Source organism: Eufriesea mexicana, unplaced genomic scaffold (genome assembly GCF_001483705.2).
Source record: "Eufriesea mexicana isolate 0111107269 unplaced genomic scaffold, ASM148370v2 scaffold107, whole genome shotgun sequence".
NCBI classification, from domain to species: domain Eukaryota; kingdom Metazoa; phylum Arthropoda; class Insecta; order Hymenoptera; family Apidae; genus Eufriesea; species Eufriesea mexicana.
In genome coordinates, this window is record NW_016908335.1 from 672893 (window position 1) to 693789 (window position 20897).

The 20897-nt window shown below is 51.1% G+C and overlaps 1 protein-coding gene across 2 annotated transcripts in view; it reads right to left on the bottom strand.

The window, feature by feature from the left end:
* LOC108555349 (Down syndrome cell adhesion molecule-like protein Dscam2) overlaps window positions 1–18253 on the bottom strand; it is a 134181-nt gene extending 115928 nt beyond the window's left edge. The window contains exon 1 of one of the 2 annotated variants that reach the window (XM_017910957.1): window positions 17816–18253. In XM_017910957.1, the coding sequence (XP_017766446.1) occupies window positions 17816–17945 (130 nt within the window). In that variant the 5' untranslated portion in view covers window positions 17946–18253. The remainder of the gene's footprint in view (window positions 1–17815) is intronic. The other variant, XM_017910956.1, reaches the window with a different exon arrangement.
* Window positions 18254–20897: the final 2644 nt, after the last annotated feature.

Here is a 20897-nt window from a genome sequence, read left to right on the forward strand (position 1 = left end):
CCTACACCCTTCTACGTTTCGTTCACCATCATCTTCAGTTATACGAGCGGTAGCACGCTTAATGAAGCCCTCCATTAGCTTTAACATAGTTTCGTAGTAACAATAGCCGTTTTCAGTTTCATTGGAGCTATTGTTGCCGGCAGACTGGCAAAAACTGGTGAAAAAACTAGTGAAAAAGCTGGTGGAAAAACGCGGTGAAACATTCTCCATGGAAATCGCGGATCCTGGTCGCGAGATCCGACACGGCGACGCATTCGTCGAAAACGAATCGTCATGAACGTAAGACGAGCCGGAAATCCGAATAATTAATCTCCGCGCGCAGCCTCTCTCTCTCTCTCTCTCTCTTTAATTTATCGAAACTCGTAAATCGCTCGAACGGAAACGATCCGCGCTGTAATTACGCGTCGCGCGATTTACGAAATCGCACCCAGCCGATCGAATAACTCTTTCGCCGCGCGATATTCGTCTCGCGTGATCCGGCTCGGGGGAGAAAACAAGGAAAAACGAAAAAGAGAGGGGAAAAATGGGGGGGGGGAAAGGGAGAATAAAAAGGGGAATTAGGAGAAGCTTCTCGAGCTGGACGCCGGAGAATACGTCGGGAAAGAAGAAAAGCGACGTCAGTCATTCAACGTCATCCAGCTGTCACGTAACGCGCCACCACTCGAACCGAGGGAATTAATTAAACGGCGCGTATTTCGAGCCGGTACAAATTTCCGGTTGTCAGAAATCGCGCGATGGTACCACCGAATTCCACGGCACACTCGATTATCGCTGCAGCTTCGTCAGAAATGTGAAAAAGACGGCGCTGCACGCTGCCGATTTACGGGTTTCGATCGGATCGCTGGCCGACGCGCGATCAGTAGTACGAACGCGTTCTGGTCAGACGCGACCGGATCCTTGCTCCTTTGGCCGCGCGCGATGGAACCGCCGAATTCCACGACACACTCGATTATCGCTAGAGCTTCGTCAGAAATGTGAAAAAGACGGCGCTGCACGCTGCCGATTTACGGGTTTCGATCGGATCGCTGGCCGACGCGCGATCAGTAGTACGAACGCGTTCTGGTCAGACGCGACCGGATCCTTGGTCCTTTGGCCGCGCGCGATCGTGTCGCTGGGAGAACGGAACGCGACGCCGACAAAGAGGACGAAGAAGAGGAGGTAAAGGCCATTACTGCTTCACCGCGACGAGTTTAATGACAATTATTCGGCCGATGGCCGTAGGAGACACGGGCGATGGTAATTAGCGTGTAACGGTACGGCGAATTCGAACGGACGTATTTATTAAATTTCAGTAACGTTTCCGTATCGACGCGTGGCATTTCCGCATTAATTAATTGTTCGTCAAACGGAACGTTCCGGTTGGTTCGTTTGTATCGCGTCCGGATAACGAGAACCCCGCGAGTACGGAAGCCGGCTGCTGATAATGAACCGAAAAATCAACGCGCCGACGAGACGAGGAAGAAAGAGAGAACACGAGCGAGGAGGTGTACGGTGGAGCCAGGGAACTCGGGGGAAAAATCACGGGTAACACCGATGAAAATTAATTATCGTCGAGCGTATTTACGAGCCGTTAAATTCTCGATCCTTTCGAGGCACGTAGGTAGGATGGAACCGGGCCATCGTAGGGGTAGATAAGCCGCGGCAGCATCCGGCGCACAATGCCGGGCTGCAGGTGAAAGAACTGTCTTTTGATGGCCGCCACGGAAGGAGGGGTAAAAGTCTGGAGGAAAAGAGGAAGAGAAGGAAATGCCTTGATACGGTGCCTCGGGGTTAAAGTTCTTGGTTTTCTTCGTGCCGGCTTCGCTGGCACGGGATAGCTCGTGGGCGGGTCCCGGGGAAAAATAAGAGTTAATGGAACAACGAAAAAGCAGCAGCACCACCGGCTGGAATGGGCCAAGATGAATGGACCTTTATAGCATGAAACGTTATATCCATTGTACCGTGTATTTTGCCAGCCCGGTGAGCGGAGTCGATCGGCCAAGTCGCCGTTACCAAATCGATGTTAATCGGCTGACACGGGGCCCAAAGGGGATATATAAAGGCGCAGGTGGGTGGGGGATAGGGTAGAGAAAGAATTGCAACGATCGCGGAAGAATAACGTCGCGGCGTCGAATTTATAGAGATCCGTGCTTTAGCCGCGGGGGTAATAAAGACTTATACGAGTGGAATGGCTCAAACATGATCGGATTTCGAATTCCGCGCGAGTGCGCCGATTCCCGAGCTTGCGAGCGGGTCCGATGGAATTCGAAATAAGGTTTCGTCGTTGGCGGATCGACGTTAATCGCGTTCGAAACACTTCCGAGTAGAGTTCGTTCTTTCTTAGCCTGCCACTCGATGGCCGAGCTATATACGCTTCAAATTGCGTTTGCGACCTGTTTCTCCCCGGCATCCACGTATCGTTGCGAGATACCTAGCCTGGTTGCTCCCTCGGCGAAACCGTAAGTTCGGGTCACCGTATATACCCGCCAGCGCGACGAGTATATTTTCCAATTCCCCAACGGGCTTCCCGAAAGTTACGCCGGGGCAAATCGACGTCGATCGAATCGCTTCCAAGATTTCGAGTCGACGATCCGTCCAGAGTCCGGAGAGTCGAGTTTCTGCTCGCGCGACGACGGAGATCCGCGGCGAACACGCGTGGCCCTGTTCCGCGAGTCGCGCGGCCGTTCCGCAGCGGAAATATACGCGGAATGGTATCGACCATCGGAACTTAACCGAGCGCCATTGCACTAAATCTTTCTTTCCCTGCAGCGAATTCGATCTTCCGCTCCATTAAAGGACTCTTGCCGGATACTTAAATTTCCGCGCAAAGCCGATAAACCCGAAAATTGACGCCGGTTGAAATCGCACCTGAATCTACATACGTACCCCTGCGGCTTCCCGGCGCGGATTCGCATTTATATTCGCGATGGAGTTCCCGTTTTTCCGTGGCGACTAACGCCACCGTGGTAACGTAATCCCGGACAAGTTCGCGCTACGGGAGACCGAGCTTTTTACCTCGAAATTATGTCACACGTTTGTCAAGCGGTGCGCGACCGGAATATCTAGCCCGGTTGGCCTCTCCTGCGTCCATGGGCCTAACGCGCCAACGTTACTCTTTTCGAGAAACAGAGGAAGAAAAGAGCGGAAAAGACAGAGCAGGAGAGAAAGAAGAACAACGAAACTATTCCCGCACGTCGCTCAAACGCGCGGTTAGGGGTCGGCGTCTTTCGAGCCGGAAACCTCCTAAACAGGTCGCTCAAGAGAGACCGCGTAGCTCTCGTGATTCTTGTCGTCTTGCGAGTCCGACCGCGAGTTATCCCGTCCTCGTGTTCCACGTAGCAGCTCGCGCGTGGAAATTTATGCGAGTCGTAAATCGTACGTACCGAGGCGATCTTAAAAATTGCCAGAACCGCGGGCATAAAACCTTGTCGCGGTGAGGAGACGTAAAACCGAAGGAGCGTGTGCAGGGAGTCTTGGCAGAAGTTGCTCGCGAGTTCCACCGTCGACGTCTTTTCCCTTATTTCCGCGAGCTAATTCCGTTCTCGCCGGTTCGATGCATCGCGTCGGCGGTTAGTCGGTAATTCAATTCGCGGAGCGAGGAACGCAAAATCGACGCGAATTTTTCGGGAGGACACGCGCGAGGAATACTCGCGGCGGTGCCGCAATCCAGGCGGAAAATTGGCCACGACGGACGCGGTCGTACGCGCTTTTTGCCACGCTCGTTATCCGATAATCGCGCCTTGTCGACCGATAATTCGGTCAACGCGGAATACGTCGAACACCGCGCCGCGTCCAGGCGCTGTCCGTCCACGCGCGTCACGGAATATAATTTAACCGTAGTCCGGACCACGATCGCGACAATAACGCAGCGTCGAGAGCGACCGCGCGATTCGAGGCTGCACGACGGCCGGGTGGACGCGTCGCGACGCCAGCCACGCTCGTAATTGCTTCCCGATTAGATACCGTGTCGTTCGATCGCTCGATTTCGGCGTGCACGCGCGCGCCCCGCAGCCGACGCCGCGCCGCGACGCGTCGCGTGTATCGACAGATATATCGCGAGAAAATCAACAGGCGGCCGTACGCGCCGCACTTCCTACGTTTTTCCGATTAACCGACGTACCAATAGGACGCCGCGCCGCCGTGTTTGGTTTAATATCGACGCTGCCTTCACCCTTCCGCACGCGTCAACCCCCGTGGTTCCGCACCGGTCACTTTCCTATTAATTTTAAAGCGCCGCGAGTCCCGCCCGGAAGAACCGTGTACGCGGGGATATTCGAGGCTGGGAAAATTGTCTCTGCTCGATTTTTCCATCGCGAATAGGTATTATCGGTATTCGTAAGCTGCACATCTCGTATTCGATACGCGATTTTCACCCTTTTTAGGTCCCCGATCGTACTAAATTTGTTTCTCGTTGCGGGATTCAACGATTTGGAGTATGTCATTTGGTAATATCGCAACTTTTCTACGCGACGCTCGAAAATGGTTGCGAAACAGCGGCCACGCGGTACGATTAAGGGTAAAAATTCCTGGTCCACGCAGGGTTACGACGATCTTTTAAAACAACGCGAAATAACCTCGGAGTGGTCTCGTAATGAGCTTAGAACGATCTCTAAACGGCCACGAGGCGCTCATCGCGAGAGCCATTTTCGCGGCGAACGCGGACATCCCGTGCAGCAAAATAGTCGAGAATAACCGTGCAAAACACGTTGGTGGAACAAAACATTCTAGGACGAGCCTTCTGCTATTGATTGGCCGGCCGAAATTTATGCCCCATTATATTCCATCGGAGTAATGTATTGCCGTGTAAATTGGACGGTAATGAAAATTGACGGTATAATAATTCGGTAAATTATCCCGAAACGGCCGAGTCTCGGACGCTACAACCCCGACGAACATTACCGGTTGTTCGCGCGTTTACGGATCCCCGTCGTCGTGGACGAGCCGATGGGGAACCCCGTAGAAGGAACGAGGCAGAGGGGGGACGAACGAATCCGGTTCGATGAAAATTCTGCATCGGCTCGTCGTGACGTCGTTGCTTTCCGGCGATAAATTACGCCGGAACAAGGTCGATTTCGGGGGATGCTAGGCGAAAACACCCGTCCCGTCGGACATCGATTCGCGATTCAGGCTAAATCGCGATTGATCGCCATTTCGACTGCGCGCGCGACTCGCTAATGGGACAAAATTGGAGTAACCGATTAACCCGACTCGACGCTATGAAACTTCAAACGTAACAACCAACTATCCCGCTTCCACGGTATAATCCGAGTCCTTTGTAACCCTTGGAAGGGAAAATTCCGGAGAGACGGACAGGCGAAGATATCGGTACAGATTTACAGGCTGTTGGCACGGAGATATCCCAGGAGAATCGTGCTGGAACGCGTTGTAATTAACCAGATAAGGGGGGTGGATAGGGAGGGTGAGATTTGTCGCTTTTTACGCGACCAAGCACGAAGGCAGAGAAGCTTTTAATCGGCAGAAGCCGATAAATGAATTCCGAGCAGCAGGCCGCCTTTTCGGAAAGGATCGGGTTATTGCAAGAGAAGGCGGATTATTAGAACTCGAGGCTGGCCATTATGGAATTAACGCTGGAAAATCCTGCACTCGCCGGCCGATTCGAGCCGCTGATATTTGCCGTGGCACGTTTAAAGTAAGAAAAACCGATAGATGGACCGGGACCGGAGGGTTCGGGGCACGGCCACGGTTTTATGCAGTTCCATCGCAGTCGAGTGGCTAACTCGGAGAGAGAAAGGGCGGATCGGGAGAGCGCGGACGGGGCTGCTATTCTCCTTATTAAACGACCGTTTAAAAATATACCCGCGGACTTCGGAAACTCGAGGTCGAGTGAAAAATGTAGGCCAGCGACCCCGGTTTCGTAGCCGGTGCTACACAGCCGGAGAAAGCGTACGTATGCAAAATGGAGGCCGTTACGAGATGCTACGGGGATACTCGCGCGGACGCATAAATATGCTAACCAACGACGTGGCTCGATTTCATCGATGGCTCCACGCGGCTAATTCGATTCGTACGATCCGAGTGAAACCGTAACGCTATATCTTCGAGGAGCGCTGTAGAACCACCCCTACTTCGTCCTGAAATAACGTCGCGATAATGCGGCGTTTTCAAACTTCACCCCCTTCATTCGATTACTTCGAAACGCTTTAAAAGAGGCAGGCTCGAGAGGAGGGGCGCGAAATGTATGCAAATTTCTAAGAGACAGACGTCGATGAAATTCAACCCCATTTCCCAGCCTCTCCTTCTCCGTCTTCCTCGCCCTCGCGCCCACGCTCGCCCCCCGCATGATAATGCGGCGAGTAGCGGAGGCGCGTCTTAAAATCTTTAAACAAGATTATACTCCGGCTGCAGGGTGACGGTGTATCCACACCTTTTCCCCTCGAGCTTTCACGGTGTGTCGCGCCACGGAGCCATTAACCGCGAATTTAAGGAACCGACGTGCTACTTGGAAACATTTGAAAAGACGTTTTCCAGCGACGGCCGCGCGGAACAGAAGCGGACCTGGCCACGGCCACGGGAAAAAGATAGCTCGGTCACGTTTTACATCGTGCTACCCTACCCAGTCGTAATGGCCGGACCGTGGAATGGCCGACGCCGGTGAATGGGGAAAGCCGGATGAGCCGGAAGAAACGCGAAGGAAAGGACGGAGGGGTGGCTCTCTGATCAAGAGGTAAATGAGCGCGCGCTCGGATCTCCCGACTCTCATTATCCTACCCCGAGTTATCATACGCGTTATTTTCTTTTTTTCTCTTTTTCTCCCCCCGTTAACAAGACTCCGTTCGCCGCGGTTTCGATGCAGAATCGCGTTCTCGCACGAACCGTCCAGCAATCGCGCTACAGCCACCAAGGGAGACGCGCAATGCGTCTGATTAAAGGGAAAAGACGATCGGAAAATTTCGAAAACTCGCGCTCTAATCTTTTCTCTTTTCTTCTCTCTCTCTCTCTCTCTCTCTCTCTCTCTCTCCCTTTTCTCTCCCCGAGAGAAGCCGATTTGCGAAGCTCGTTAATCGGGCTGGAACGTTCTTGAAGCGGGACTTTGTTCGCGTTGCTCGTATCCAGCCGTCGTTAATTTACTAATTAATGCCCGGGTGTTATATCGGTGGACGCTACCAGGTATTGTACCTGCTGCGTCGATTCAATCCGTTTCGAACGATACAATTACCTTTCTGTGCAAGCAACCGGCGCAAACGAATATCGTCCACGTTTTTTCGATCATTAATGTAACCACTCCTGAAATAAAATAAATTCGACGGGAATACGTGCGGCTTTTACATCGCGTCGCGCCAGTTTCGCTGATTGGGCGAACAGAACCGACGGTGGTGGAAAAAGGACCGGAGGGCCGAACAAAAGCTGAATGGGGGGAAAAAAGAGTTCCATTCGCGACATTCGATATTGTTCGATAAACAACAATTTATCCTCGTGCAATTATCAACGACGTCGCGCGACATCCGACTACCGCGTTTCTTTTGCAACCGCGAAATTTTCCAGAATCGCGCGAGTGGACGAGCCCGGTCCGATCGTCGCGTTTTCCTTCCCGGATTCGCACCGTTCGATCATCCGAGCGGGGAACGTCGGGCATCGCGAGTACGTGGAAACGGCATCTCGAAAGGCGTGTTCTGCCCATCCATCCGAGAACGGGCGATAGATCGAGTCGTGGAGGCGATGGTTAACTGCATTCCATGTCGTAGATCCATTGTGGCCCCAAGGATTACCGAGTGGTTCAATGGACGCTCTCGGTCGATCCAGTCTGCGGTAGTTGTGCTCGGTATTAACCGACTACGGTAATTAAACACCCCGTGCCCGGTAATCTTTCGTTCCAATAACACCGGAGAACGTCTCGTCCCACCTTTCGCATCCCCGTTCCGGTGCCAACCCCTGCGAAAGTTGCGCCGTTCTCTCTCCCTCTCCCTCTATCTCTCCCTCTGCCTCTCTCGCACCCTTTCAACGCCAAGAAACTTGTTTAATGCTCGTCAATGCCGGAAGTCTATTCGACAAACAACGGGCGCGCACTCGTCGTTCCCCGGCATTCGCCGCTGAGCTTAAACTTTGTTCGTAAAACCCGCGCCGTGGAGAAGGTGGATGGAGCCTCTTTGCGGCATATCAATTTAACACAGTTTCAAGGAAACGATACACACGCGCGTACGTGTGTAGACCGGGGCCGACGTTCGTTAAGAGGCATCGACTTCCGCGTGCAATTCTCCGTGCCGGGCTCATTATGGATTTTACGTCGCCTAAAGTATTTGCTCGCGGCGGGATAAAGACGACCCGGTGTTTCAAAGCACACGGGCACCCGGCACTCTCGCCGGAAACCGCTTCGCGGCTGTCCTTTGAGCTCTTTAAACGTTACGATCTATCCTTGGCCCGGTCGCGATACTCCCAGCGTTACGATCGATCGATATCCGTATCGATATCGGTATGGATATGGCGGCGATAGACGCCACGTTTCGGTTCCAGCCCCGTGTGTCCCTTTATGCCGCGCTTTTTCCCCGCAAATTCGTACGCCCTGGCCGTCTTGCGTTCAACGACCCTTTTAATCCCACCTCCGCGGAGGTAAACGATCGCGGGGTCGTATCGTTTACGACTAATCGAAAACGACGGATGTAACGACGACACGCGATGGCGAAGGTACGCGCAGGTAAAACGGAGAATCGTCGTTCGAATCGACGACGCTCGGATTAATGGAGAACGAAATAGGGAATCGAGGCCGGAATACTCGGGGCTAAACAACGACGATCGAGGTTGGAAAAGCTCGAGGCTCGCCTGATGTGGCCAGTTCCGAAACGTGCGAACCCTCGTGCTAATTCGGCCCGTGGCGCGGAGGCATCAAAGAAAAACGACGTATCCGATGCGGGGAAGGATGTGGCCGGCAGGTCCGTTCTGCATCGACTTCGGTGAATGGATCCGGAAGGGTGGAAGGGTGGTTGCTTCGGGTGAATGAATGGCCGCTGAACGAGCGAGAGGGAAGCGTCGGTGGTACTCGTTATTAGTCGCGAGCTTGCGCCGTTTTCGTCCTCTCCCCGGCCCGGTTCCCGAGTAAACATTTTGATTTATGCGCCGTGGTGCCCCCCGATAAGGATATACCGACCCCGGGAGGAGGAAGAACGGAGAGGTGAAGGAGGTTTAGAGCAAGTTTCGTAGCTCTGCTCGACGCGTACAATCCGGCAACTCTTCCACTACCTCTGACGTTTCTCCTGTAAATTTTCCTATTCCTCCACCCCCTGTACGCCTGTTTTCTGTTCCACGCGTACCTCGCATCGTCTCTTTGTCTTCGTCTATCCGTGTTTATCCCATTCTTTAGCCCCTCTCGTTCTTCTGGCCAGAATCTCCACTCGATGTACGAGGCTACACCGACAACGGCACACGCTATGTACACCCTGTGTACGCACGCTGAATCCCTTCTCCCTTCCCCGGTAAGCTATCTACATCTATCCGTCCTTGTCCCACGGTGGTATATCGTGGCCCGTGTACGTGGTTATTACACGGTTCCGTTGCAACGGCACGCCTGTGCATCCAGACAACGGGTATCCAACGTGCGCCCGCCAGAAAACAGTAGGAGCCTGCGAGCGACACCGGTTCTCGGCTTTTAACGAGGTACGCGGATCGCGGGGGATCGAGGAAGTGGCGTTTCATTGGTCGTTCTCCGGATAGGAGGTAGATACAAAGAGGGGAAACGAAGCGAAGAAAAAAAGGGCGGAACAAGACAGGAGAAATACCTATTCGACCGCACGCCACCGTTCCGATATGTTTTCGGCACGTTTTCGCCGCACGCTTTCGGCACGTTTTCGAGGCGATCGAGAAGATCGCGATTCGCCTTCGATGAATTTTATACGGAAAAAATCGCGGCGAGACGAGAACACGGCTATGTGGGATTGGAACAAGTACGGCCCTGAAAGAATGCCAAGTGTGTTTGAGCTTAGGATGGCAGTGACCGCGTGCAAGCGAATTAACTGCAAAGAATATTTATGGCAGGGTTGAGCGAAAGTTTAGGGATGCGTCCAGAGTGGTTGAAGTACCTGGCCCTGGTTGAGGTTGCGCGGGAGAGGGGCATGATTGGAAAGGAAAGCCTGGATATGGTAAAGGACAGGATCAATGCTTTAAATAAGAGTGCAAGGGCGCGGGCAGCTCCAGTCTCCACAGTCGTCGGTTATGAACAGTCTAGGGTGTCCAGTCTTTAAGAGTTCTTAAGCCAGTGTCTAAGAGTAGGTCGGTAAGAAGTCAAAGTCGAACGTGCCATAGCCATATATAATAGCGTTGTTCCATAGCCGTCAGTCTACGTATAAGCTTATTGTATTTTATTAAGAAGTAAACCAACGCTATTTTAGCCAATCCACCCAATCCAATCCGATGCTACAGCTAAGAGACTTTTTCTCTTCCTCTTGACGTCAGAGATTTCGATAACGTTGCTGTAACGACTAAATTGCCACACACCGAAGCTACCGTACAAATTTCCCCGGCTTGTATTTTCTCCACCACCAACGCCGCTTTTGTTTAATGAACAAATTACGGGATTACACGCCGACGAAAAAGTCGCGCACACACGCATCGCTGTGTACGCGATACACCGCTGTTCCGCTGCGCTTTGTAAAATTGTCGAGTGCTTCCGGCTACGCGTGCGAATTAAGAGCAACCGACGATCGTTATCGTCTCGCGAGATCGTATCTATCGATCGTACCTGAGCAACGATCCTAAATCACGCGTCGATGCTTAACGTTTCGCAATAGCTGGAATGATAAAAGCCAACGAAACGCTTTCGTTTCTTGACGAGAATCATCGGCCTCCTCCCTCATCGGCCACGAAAACAGAGACCCATAAACTATACTCTCCCCGCGTTAACGACCCACGCGAGATAAACGAGCGGGAAAGAACGGGACGCGTAAATGAAGTTTCAACAAATCGTCGGTTACAAAGAGAGCCGAGAACGGAGACCGCGAAAAAGTGTCGACTATGCGTGAAATTTTGTTGCGAAAAATATATATATACCCGCGACAAAAAATCCGCAGAGTTTGCAGCCAACGCGCAACACGGTTTCGTTCAATTCCTTGATTTATGGTGGCTCATAAACGCGATTACCGTGCGGTTTCGTCGGACCGGAATAACGCGCGCACGGACAGCCAACAACCGAGCCAGATTGTTTCTGCCTGCCGGAAAACAGGAGTCCATAAATGGCACTCGCTGACGCTGTTTAACGACTTTCGCAAAACCAACAACCGAAAAGCAACTTGGCGTTGCTCGTCAGCCCGTTCTCGCTCCGCTTGTATCGCGCGCGATCGTTGATCCGCGAATCTGGAATCCTCCGTGCATAAAATTCCACTTGTAAATGTATCTCGTTCCACGGGATCGCGACTTTTGCCCGCTTTCACCGCGGCTACCCGCGGATCTAACCGTAACGCGAAACGCGAGACACCCTGCCAACGATCGCGAGGATCATTCTCGATCCCTAGCCGATCTCTCGACGACTCGGTTTCGCCACGTTTCTTCCACGTTTTATCTCCACCCTCGGATGGAATTTTTTCCGTCCTATCGACGGACCGTCGATATTGAATTTTCATCACGACGCATTACCTTTCCTTTTTGTTATCGGCTATCCCATATTGATTAATGTATCCATCTGTTTCTTCGTGCTCGCGCTTCCTTTTTATTGTTTCCCATGCACCTTCTATATTCCGACCGGCTATCGGCCGTTTTTATTTCCCCTCGGTATCCCCGCTTTCTATCGCGCTTTTCCATTTTACCTGCGCCAGGAATCCAGTGGATACCGGGCCGATAATGAATATTCAAATTTCAGGCGAGACTCGCGGTCGGAGGCGCGCGTCGCGATACAAAAATCCAAGAGTGACGGACTTTTTCCGATACGCCGTGTCCAGGAACTCCGTGTACCGTCGATTACGACGGAGTACCGAAATATCTGGCCACCGTTTAATCCCTAATCGAGCCGTCCATCCGATCGATTATCGCGAAATTCCGTTTCTAATTCCACGGGTCACGCGGATCGGTGCATACGCGCGGATCGGTGCATACACGCGGATAACTGGGAAAAAGAACGGACAGCGGGATTTCATCCCGGATGGAAAACGTCGGCCGGGAAGTTCGAATTCGCGACGGGAACTCCGTACGTGGAAGACGGGGAGAAGGTTGGAGCATACGATTAAACGTCGCCTCATTTACGCGACACACTCTGCCATACGCGTTACTCTAACATTCCGTTAACGACCGAGTTCAACGTCCCCTCCTTAATGCGCGCTTTAACGTTAATACGCATAATACTCGACGCTTAACCCCCACGCCGGCGCAAAGTAGTCGAGGCCGTTATTAGTCGGACGGTCGGCCGACCCGACTCGACCTTATCTACTGCGCGCTGTATATCCGACGTAGGTGCAGCTCGGTGTCCCGTTTCCACCGACTTGCCGCTTTTCCGTGATCGATAGCATTTTTATTACGTCCCCACGCATGATCCTCTAAGTGGTGTGCCACCAGTGGAGCTTCCAGTCTCGTGAATTTCGCGTCCTCGGCACTTCCGTCGAGAGACCGATGCGCTACCGCGAGCTCTTCCCGGTTTCTTACGACCCGGGAACCGTTCGACTTTTATCCCCTGGAAAATTTGCGAACGCGCGGAGGGAAGGTGGAAAACAGAACGGAAAGAACGGGAGAAAGAACGGGAGGAGGAACGACAGTGGGAAAAAGTTATCCGCGAATCGTAAAGACACCGTGACGCGGATAAATTCGGGGGCCGCTATCGCGAAGCGAGCACGTCCCGCGTGTAATTCGTGTCAGCGGGCCGGAATGAAGGATTCCTTCGGAAAAGCGGGCTAAACCGTACGTCGGGGATGGGGTTTGATTAGACTGCTGTTTAATTTGCATACCGGCGTTCGTGCGCCAACTTCCCGTTGAAATTCGTCGGAAAACGGCTCGCGCCCCTTTTCCCTTTTCTTTCGCGCTCGCGAGTCGACGTTCCCACGGACGAACCGCAGATTCGCATGGTCGGCGTTGGCATAAATTTCCGCCGCGAGTTAACCTCGCCGCAGAGGTGTGACGCGCGGCTGTATCGTCGTGGCCCCGAAAAACGGGCGGCGCGACGGGGCGTTTAATCGATCTTGATCTTGCTCGATCGTACGCCATAACGCCCGATGCGTCGCCTCGTTGCGTTGCTCGTTTCATCGTTTTAATTAAAATTTAACTAATTGCTTTGCTATCGAAACGGTGCGCGGAAAAACGGAGGGTAAAGTGGACGTTGCGATACGCGGGCACGGGCGTATAAACGGCAATGAAATGTATCGGTTATAATTGCGTCATTCCGATATTGTTTGCTCGATGGTTCGAATAACGATCATCGTTCTCATCGTAGATGTACATTGTCCAAATATTTGTCGCGTTCCGTGAAATCGCATCGCACACGCGCGGAACTTATAAAAACACGAGCATACGTGCGCGCTGCGCGCCGAATATTCGCCCACACAGCCCAGAGTATCGCCATCGGTTTTTTATTCGTTCTTCGTTAGCCGATGATAGCTGCCAGTTTTTCCTTTTTCCCCACTTTTCCCGTTCGTTAAGACACGGCGCGGCGTGACGGTTCCGGATCCGGATCGTCGAACGAGAAACGCCCGGACGACCTGTCGGCCGAATTAGATACCTAATGTATTCAGCCCGCGTTAGGCAGGAAATTAAAGTTCACGAGTGACGAGTAGCATGAGCAGACTTCCGCGAGATCAACCATCCCCGTTGCTCCGCAGCGTTTTCGCGATTAGCGTCGTCGCACGCGATTACGCGTGTCCGTGATCGTAATCCCCGAAAATCTCGCGAAACGACCCCCTGTCTCGTTACGTCCTTCGTTTCACGGTTCTCTTCTTTCCCTTTGTCTCCTGTTTCGATGGTAACAAGAGGGGGAAGAGGAACGCGATATACACTGGGTTCGATTTAAAAGGGAGAAATACGGGACGAAGGGTTGGTATCCGGATGAAACGTTTAAATTCGTTAGCGAAGAAAGGGGAGAGGGGTGAGAAAGGTGGAGAAAGTTGCACGGCATCTTTCGCCGGACGAATTAAAGGGAGGAGAAATTTATCTACCGCGTGGCGAAATACACCGAGCTATCGACTTTCAAAGGCAGCCGGACGACTTTATAATTCTTCGTACATCCAAGAGTTAATCCTTTAATCCAATAACGATGAAAGCGACGTTCGGTGTTCGAACGCACTTGAATTGAAATCGGAAAAGGCGCCTGGAGATCCTTCGAGGCTGAGAGCGATAAGGAGAGCTTCTCAAAGGAACCGGGGAGAAATGGAGCGGTTGCTCCATTTCAGCAGCCGCTCAAAGAAGAATATAAATGCTAAGTGTCCACTCGCTCCATCTTCCTCTCGCGATCCACGATATTCCTTCTCGTCGTCGTCGTCGTCGTCTGGAACGCGAGCAAGGACGCGACGATTCGACGCGCCGATGGCGTTCGGGGTGGTTTTGTTCGACGAAGAGGTATCGCCGTCCCTCGAGTAATCTTCGAGCAACCGGCTAATTCTCCCAGAGACAATTATTCCTCTACACCTGACGTAACGGCGCGTTCTCCATTAGCGACATTAGGCGACCCCGTAGACTCGATCCGCTCCGGAATTGCCCTTCCGCCGCGTCGCAGTTAACTTCGCTTCACCCTTCGTAATCGCCTTTGACGGTAAATCGGTGGCGCGATGTCAGGGTCAGAGAATCCGGTAAAATGCCAGGGAAAATCAACGATCCCGCCGCTTAATCGCCGGATACCGCGTTGCTTAAGTTTCGTTTCGGGCAAATTAGCATGCCGGCGCGTTCCGCTCGAAATTTCACAGCGGCGATAATAGGGCCGGGCCAAGTTGCCACGCGAGACGATTAATTCGAGCCCTTTCGATTCGATTTTAACATCGCGCCCGAACCTTCCTAAAGGAAAATTGCCGGGCCAATTTTCACCGTATTAACTTTCCGCCATGGACCGCGGGGTTGAAACGAATCGACTCGCGGCCGATACACTGCGAATCGCGGTCCAGCGATACCATCCGTCGGTATTTTAATAAGCGCCGATGAATTCCGCGACGATTAAAATCTACTCGCCATTCCGCCGTGAACGATCGCGATGAGCCGGTGAAATTGGAACGTACGTCGCGCGGTCTATCGATTCGGACGAATTTAACTTTGCACGCGAAGCAAACGTGACCGGACCAGACAAAGAGGATAAACGCGGACAAATTTCAGGATTTTTCTCTCCCTTCCGGGCTGATTATTCGCCCCATCGTACAGTGTAACACGGTACTCGGGTGTCCACGAAGAGTTCCACGCGATTCTTCGCGATTAACGAAAAAACGCGTTTCCGCGCATCATTCGATGTCAAAAACCCTCGCGCGTGTCGAAAACACCTCCCTCGAGCAGCGAAATCAGACACCGAATGGATGCTTGAATTATTTGAAACGGCGCGCAAACAAATCGTTCGTTTAGCGTCGCAGCGGTGAAAAAAGGATGCACTCGTACGCGGTATCTGTTTCCGTATCCGCAAACGTTTCGCTGACCCCGATTCGCTAATGCAAATAACAAGATAAATTACAGAGTGGTCCGGCTTGTTTTGCATGTTAAAACGCGGAACACGATCGGTGGAGCGAAGACACCACCGCGTCGTATCGGGCCCTCGGTCGATCGGGTTTACCCCCGGCCCGATCTTCCTCGTTTCGGCTTATTCGCAGTAGTCCCGATCCTCTCGAGGCGCAGTCGTGACCCGGTTCTCGCTATTCAAAAGTTACATCCGGAAGTTAACTTTACACTCGAGGGTCGACCGTCTGCTGCCCGGACTAATTTCCACGATGCTGCCGCGTAACACGCGTACGTGTCTCGCGTGATTTTCCACCCCTAGACCGACCCCGACGCCGCCGCCGCTGCCGCCGCCATCGTCATCCCGGCAACGACCGAAATTCCTTCCGACCATTTTCTCGCCGTAACCGTTACCGTTTTATAGCGCGATCACATGGTCGCCGAACGTTATCGTTTCCGTCTCGCGGTACACGAGTTTCACGCGTGCCTTAGGTCGACGTACCATAGGTAGGTTTAACGCTGTTTCGATCCCTGGATCCCGACGTTGCTCTAGCCCAGGCAGCCCGCCCCGACGCCAACGTCATCGATCAAACGTCCTCGAGCGATTCTATCGCCCGTGGCAGAAGGGAAATGGATTTCATTGGCAGGAGATCGCCGATGTTCCTGTCTCTATTCACGGTCTATCTATGGCCGGCTATTATGATAATTAACTTGCAGTTTTGGACGGCTGAAAGGTAATCGATATCGGTGAGCCACGAAATATCCTTGGCTCCAACGTTTCAACCCTCGCTCCCTCCACTCGTTTCGTATTTATCTTCGCCTACGTAAGTCTGCTTCGCGAGCCTAACGGTCCAAAACGGGAAACGAACGCGATCAGAGGAAAGCAACGCCGATCGGCGATAAACAGAGTAGTAGCCGGCCAGTGACAGGATTTCATTAGCCATCGGCTATTAAACTTCCATAACGAAGCGCGTAGGATCCTTCGTACGAGTTGTTCCGTAGCGCGAACGTCCGTAAGTTGCAAGCTGCGCCATAAATCCGGCTACGATTCAGCTCAGCGGAGGCAGTTTAAATTTTAGAGGAGCACGCGATAAACCACGTCAGCTCGGGGGATCCTGCGTTTCGACGCGCGTAACGCGCCGAAAGGAAATATAGCGGTCGCTTTATCGACGATATTTTCCTACGAATCGCGTCACCGGATAGGCCACCGTGCTCGCCCCTTGTCTACGATCTTTATTTATATGCCGCCTTTGTTCCCCGTCCGCACGTTCACGAGGCTAAGCGCGTGTTGTTGTCGAGCGATGCTCGAGTTCGTGAGGAAAAAATCCAAAACACGAGTCGTCGACCATCGACTTAGCCACTCGTGGAACCTTCCCGTAGATACGCGACCTCGCAGCCAAAGTTAAGGACTAAGGAATGAAAACAAGCCTGACTGCGTTCATCGAACGTTCTCGACTCTCGTTGTAATCCTACCGGTCGTGTTCGAACGACGCAGCTCCAACGAGTCGTAAAAATGGCAGCTGCCAATCTACCTTCGACCCCCATCGACGTCGTTCCTATGAGGCTGCCGAGATTCGTTCGAACCCCGGTCACGGACTCGCTGGCCGAGTTCGTTAGCTTTTTTCCCGTCGTTTTGCTCGCCCGGAAACGAAGGTAGATTCGTTTGCCTGTTACGGCAAGTCTCGCAAAAATTTCCCTCTTTCTTCCGATTCGTGTCTAACCGACAGACTCGATAAGAACTGGCGAGATTCTGGGTACGCGAGAACCGATTTCCAGGTACCCTTCCGGTCACGATGCGACCGGATCCGAGCGAAATTTCACGACGAGAGCGAGGACCAGTAAAAATGGAAACTTTTGGGAACCATCGATCAATCCGGACCGAGTTACGCGATGAAACCGATAAAATATCGGGGTGGAAAAGGATCCGACGATTGGAGCACCTCGGAGGAACCACCCCTTGCTCGCAATTGTGCTAATTCGGAGAGGATTCGGCACAGTCAGCGGATCGAAACGAAGGTGTCTGCTAAGGCCCCTTAGTCGATCGCTCTTACTCGTCGCGCTTCTACCCCCCGCTGCAGCCCCCGACCTACTACACTCCACCGAAACCAACCGGAAACCCAATGTACTGCTATAAATAGCAGAAACTAAGCGCGTAGATATCCAACGAATCGTAAAGCTAATTTAGATTTCCTACCAGATCCACTCCTTTGTCCCTTTCGGGACAAAAGACTCCCGTTCGGGGAGTCGATCGCGAGATACGCGTGAAAAGGTAAGAGGTGTGTTCACTCACCGTTCAGCAGCACGACGATGATCCAAACGGACAGGAAGCTCGGAACCACGTGGCGTGCGGAATCGACGAACAGACAACGGCCCATCCTGGTCCACCGTCGACTCTCCTCTTCCTCGCGTGCGACGGTCATCGGGCCTCGAAGAAGGGGTAGATGCCCTCGGATGAAACGTCTACCACCGTCCACTCGGGCCCCCACGCTGGGATGACGTATCTGTCGATATGCTTCTCTATATGCGTCCTTTCGTTCTTCCACTCTTGCCCGTTCAACGATGATCGCACAGCTCTGTGCGACTCGCACGAAATCCAGTCTCTCGGGCCACTCGCCGCGCCGGGCGCCAGTGAGAGACTGTTCGACTTTCGTGGCGCGCGACAGGTTCCCGCGGTGATTCGTGGTTCGTGCGCAGCCGGTTGTCCTCGACCACCCTCGGCTTCGCTCGACCCACACTCGTAGACATCTTGCGCTCTCACGGTTCCGTGAGGTGGCCACGGCTACCCGACTCACCTAGCCCGTGCACGTACACGCCGGCAAAGGCCTAAGTACGGGTATCCGTGTGCCGGGGTTACGAGAAGCTCCGACCGCAGCTCAGGCTGCGCACCAGGGAACCACCACCTCTGCTAGCCCTCCTGCTTCGTCCCATGCACCGTGATCCAGGTACAACTCCTCCCTCGTCGCGTCCTTGTCCAGCGAACACCGTCCGTCCATCCAGCCTCGACCAGCGGTCCGTGCTTCGTACAGTTTCCACCGCGTACACCACCGGCATCGCCATCGCTACCCAGTCCACCCCCGACACCAACCAGCATCGAGCAGCGACCTCAAAGAGCGAGGGGGCCAGCACCCGGTTGTAACCTTACGCCGGCGTCACGGACGCAAATTAAATAGAGCGCGGCTTATGCCGCCGATTAGCCACCCTAGCTAGAGAACTCCACGCCAGTCGTTGAATTCCTGAACTCGTTAGGATGCTTATCGGGGAAGCGTTTGCATTCTAGGAACAAGTGATGCGTGTGTCATATTCGGTTGCCGAAATGTTCGTTGTTGCTTCGTTCTTTCCTCGGGTTATCTTAGAAGTCACGGTGCCTGCCGATAGGAGATCGAGTCGAATTCTGATGGCGCAGTGTGGAATGAAACACCAAAAACCTGCAAAATGACATGTTAGGAAAGTTTAGTTTTAGAGAATATTATTTGTGGAATAAATAACTGTGACTATAGAGCATGATATATTACCATATTTATTAACATTCGTCCATTTTTAAGATCACTGCACGACTATGAAGAAGTCCACTTATACATCATGTGAAACTATCATTCTCTCTTATAAATGATCCATTATAATTGAACCGTGAATGATAGAGTGTAAAATCTACCTAGAACATACAAAAATTGAACAAAGTTACACATTTCTTTTTTGCAATATTTGTTTAGTTATACCGATTTGAAAATTTTTAAGTTTCACTATACCTTTTCGTTATACATTCAGCACCACTTAGCGTCCACTCTTGTGACATCTTACAATTTGAAGTCTCCTCGTTATTTTGCAGCAAGAACTAGACAAAAGAAAATTGGAAAATCTATTAGAAAACTGATTTTAAATAGCTATTTTAGCTAAATATCCTAATCCACGATCGAAATTTAGGCTCTACGATCAATAATAGACAACTACGCAGTACGTTTATATGATTTTCACACCCGTCACTTCACTTCGTAAATAGATCGAAAGAATCGAAACAATGTGGAGAAACTATTAGAAAACTGTCTTCGCAAAATTATTTTAGCTAAATATCCTAATCCACGATCGAAATTTAGAATCTGCGATCAATAATAAACAACTACGCAGTACGTTTATATGATTTTCTCACCCGTCACTTTATTTCGTGAAAAGATCCAAAAATCGAAAAAAATATGGAGAAACTACTAAAAAACTGTCTTCGCAAAATTATTTTAGCTAAATATCCGAATCCACGATCGAAATTTAGAATCTGCGATCAATAATAAACAACTACGCAGTACGTTTATATGATTTTCTCACCCGTCACTTTATTTCGTGAAAAGATCCAAAAATCGAAAAAAATATAGAGAAACTACTAAAAAACTGTCTTCGCAAAATTATTTTAGCTAAATATCCTAATCCACAAATATATCGAAAGAATCGAAACAATGTGGAGAAACTATTAGAAAACTGTCTTCGCAAAATTATTTTAGCTAAATATCCTAATCCACGATCGAAATTTAGAATCTACGATCAATAATAAACAACTACGCAGTACGTTTATATGATTTTCACACCCGTCACTTCACTTCGTACATAGATCGTAAGAATCGAAACTATGTGGAGAAACTATTAGAAAACTGTTTTCACAAAATTATTTTAGCTAAATACCTTAATCCACGGTCGAGAAATAGAATCTACAATCGATATTTGGTTATTACGCAGTATGTTTTACGATCCCCCCCCCCCCACACACACTTTATTTCGTGTAGTACACATCAAAATCGAAGAAAAATCATTAAAACTATTAAAAAAAACTGTCTTTTCCTAGCCCTGTCAACCAAATATCGCAATTGACGATACGATTTATAAATTTATACTGTGACCTATTCATGAACATCACGACAATGTTACACGGGTAACCTACCTTTGCAATAATTGATACTGCGTATTATTATTCTGAAATATATGTTTCCGCGGTTGCAGTAATTAAAACATTAATCAGCAATAACACTACTTCACGAAACGTTTTATGCAGATATTGAAAGTTTCACTTTAACGCGCGAGAATATTCCACCATATATTACCGGTACGTTCAATTCGGCATCGACCTGAAGTTGACTGCAGTTTTACAAGCTATGCGTTGTTACCGCGGGAAAATTCTTCATATTTGAAATACCTATATGTCAGAGTACCGATGTAGAATATCGAACGGTGTCTCTTATATTTATTATTAACAAAAGAGCAAACACAAGTATGTTTCTGTTACGAAAATAATAAATTAAAAAATGCTTAATCTCCGCGACAAAAATGTTAAAAATGAATAACATTAAAATCAACATAAAAGTCTTTAATGACAAAGAGAAGCTCGTATAAAT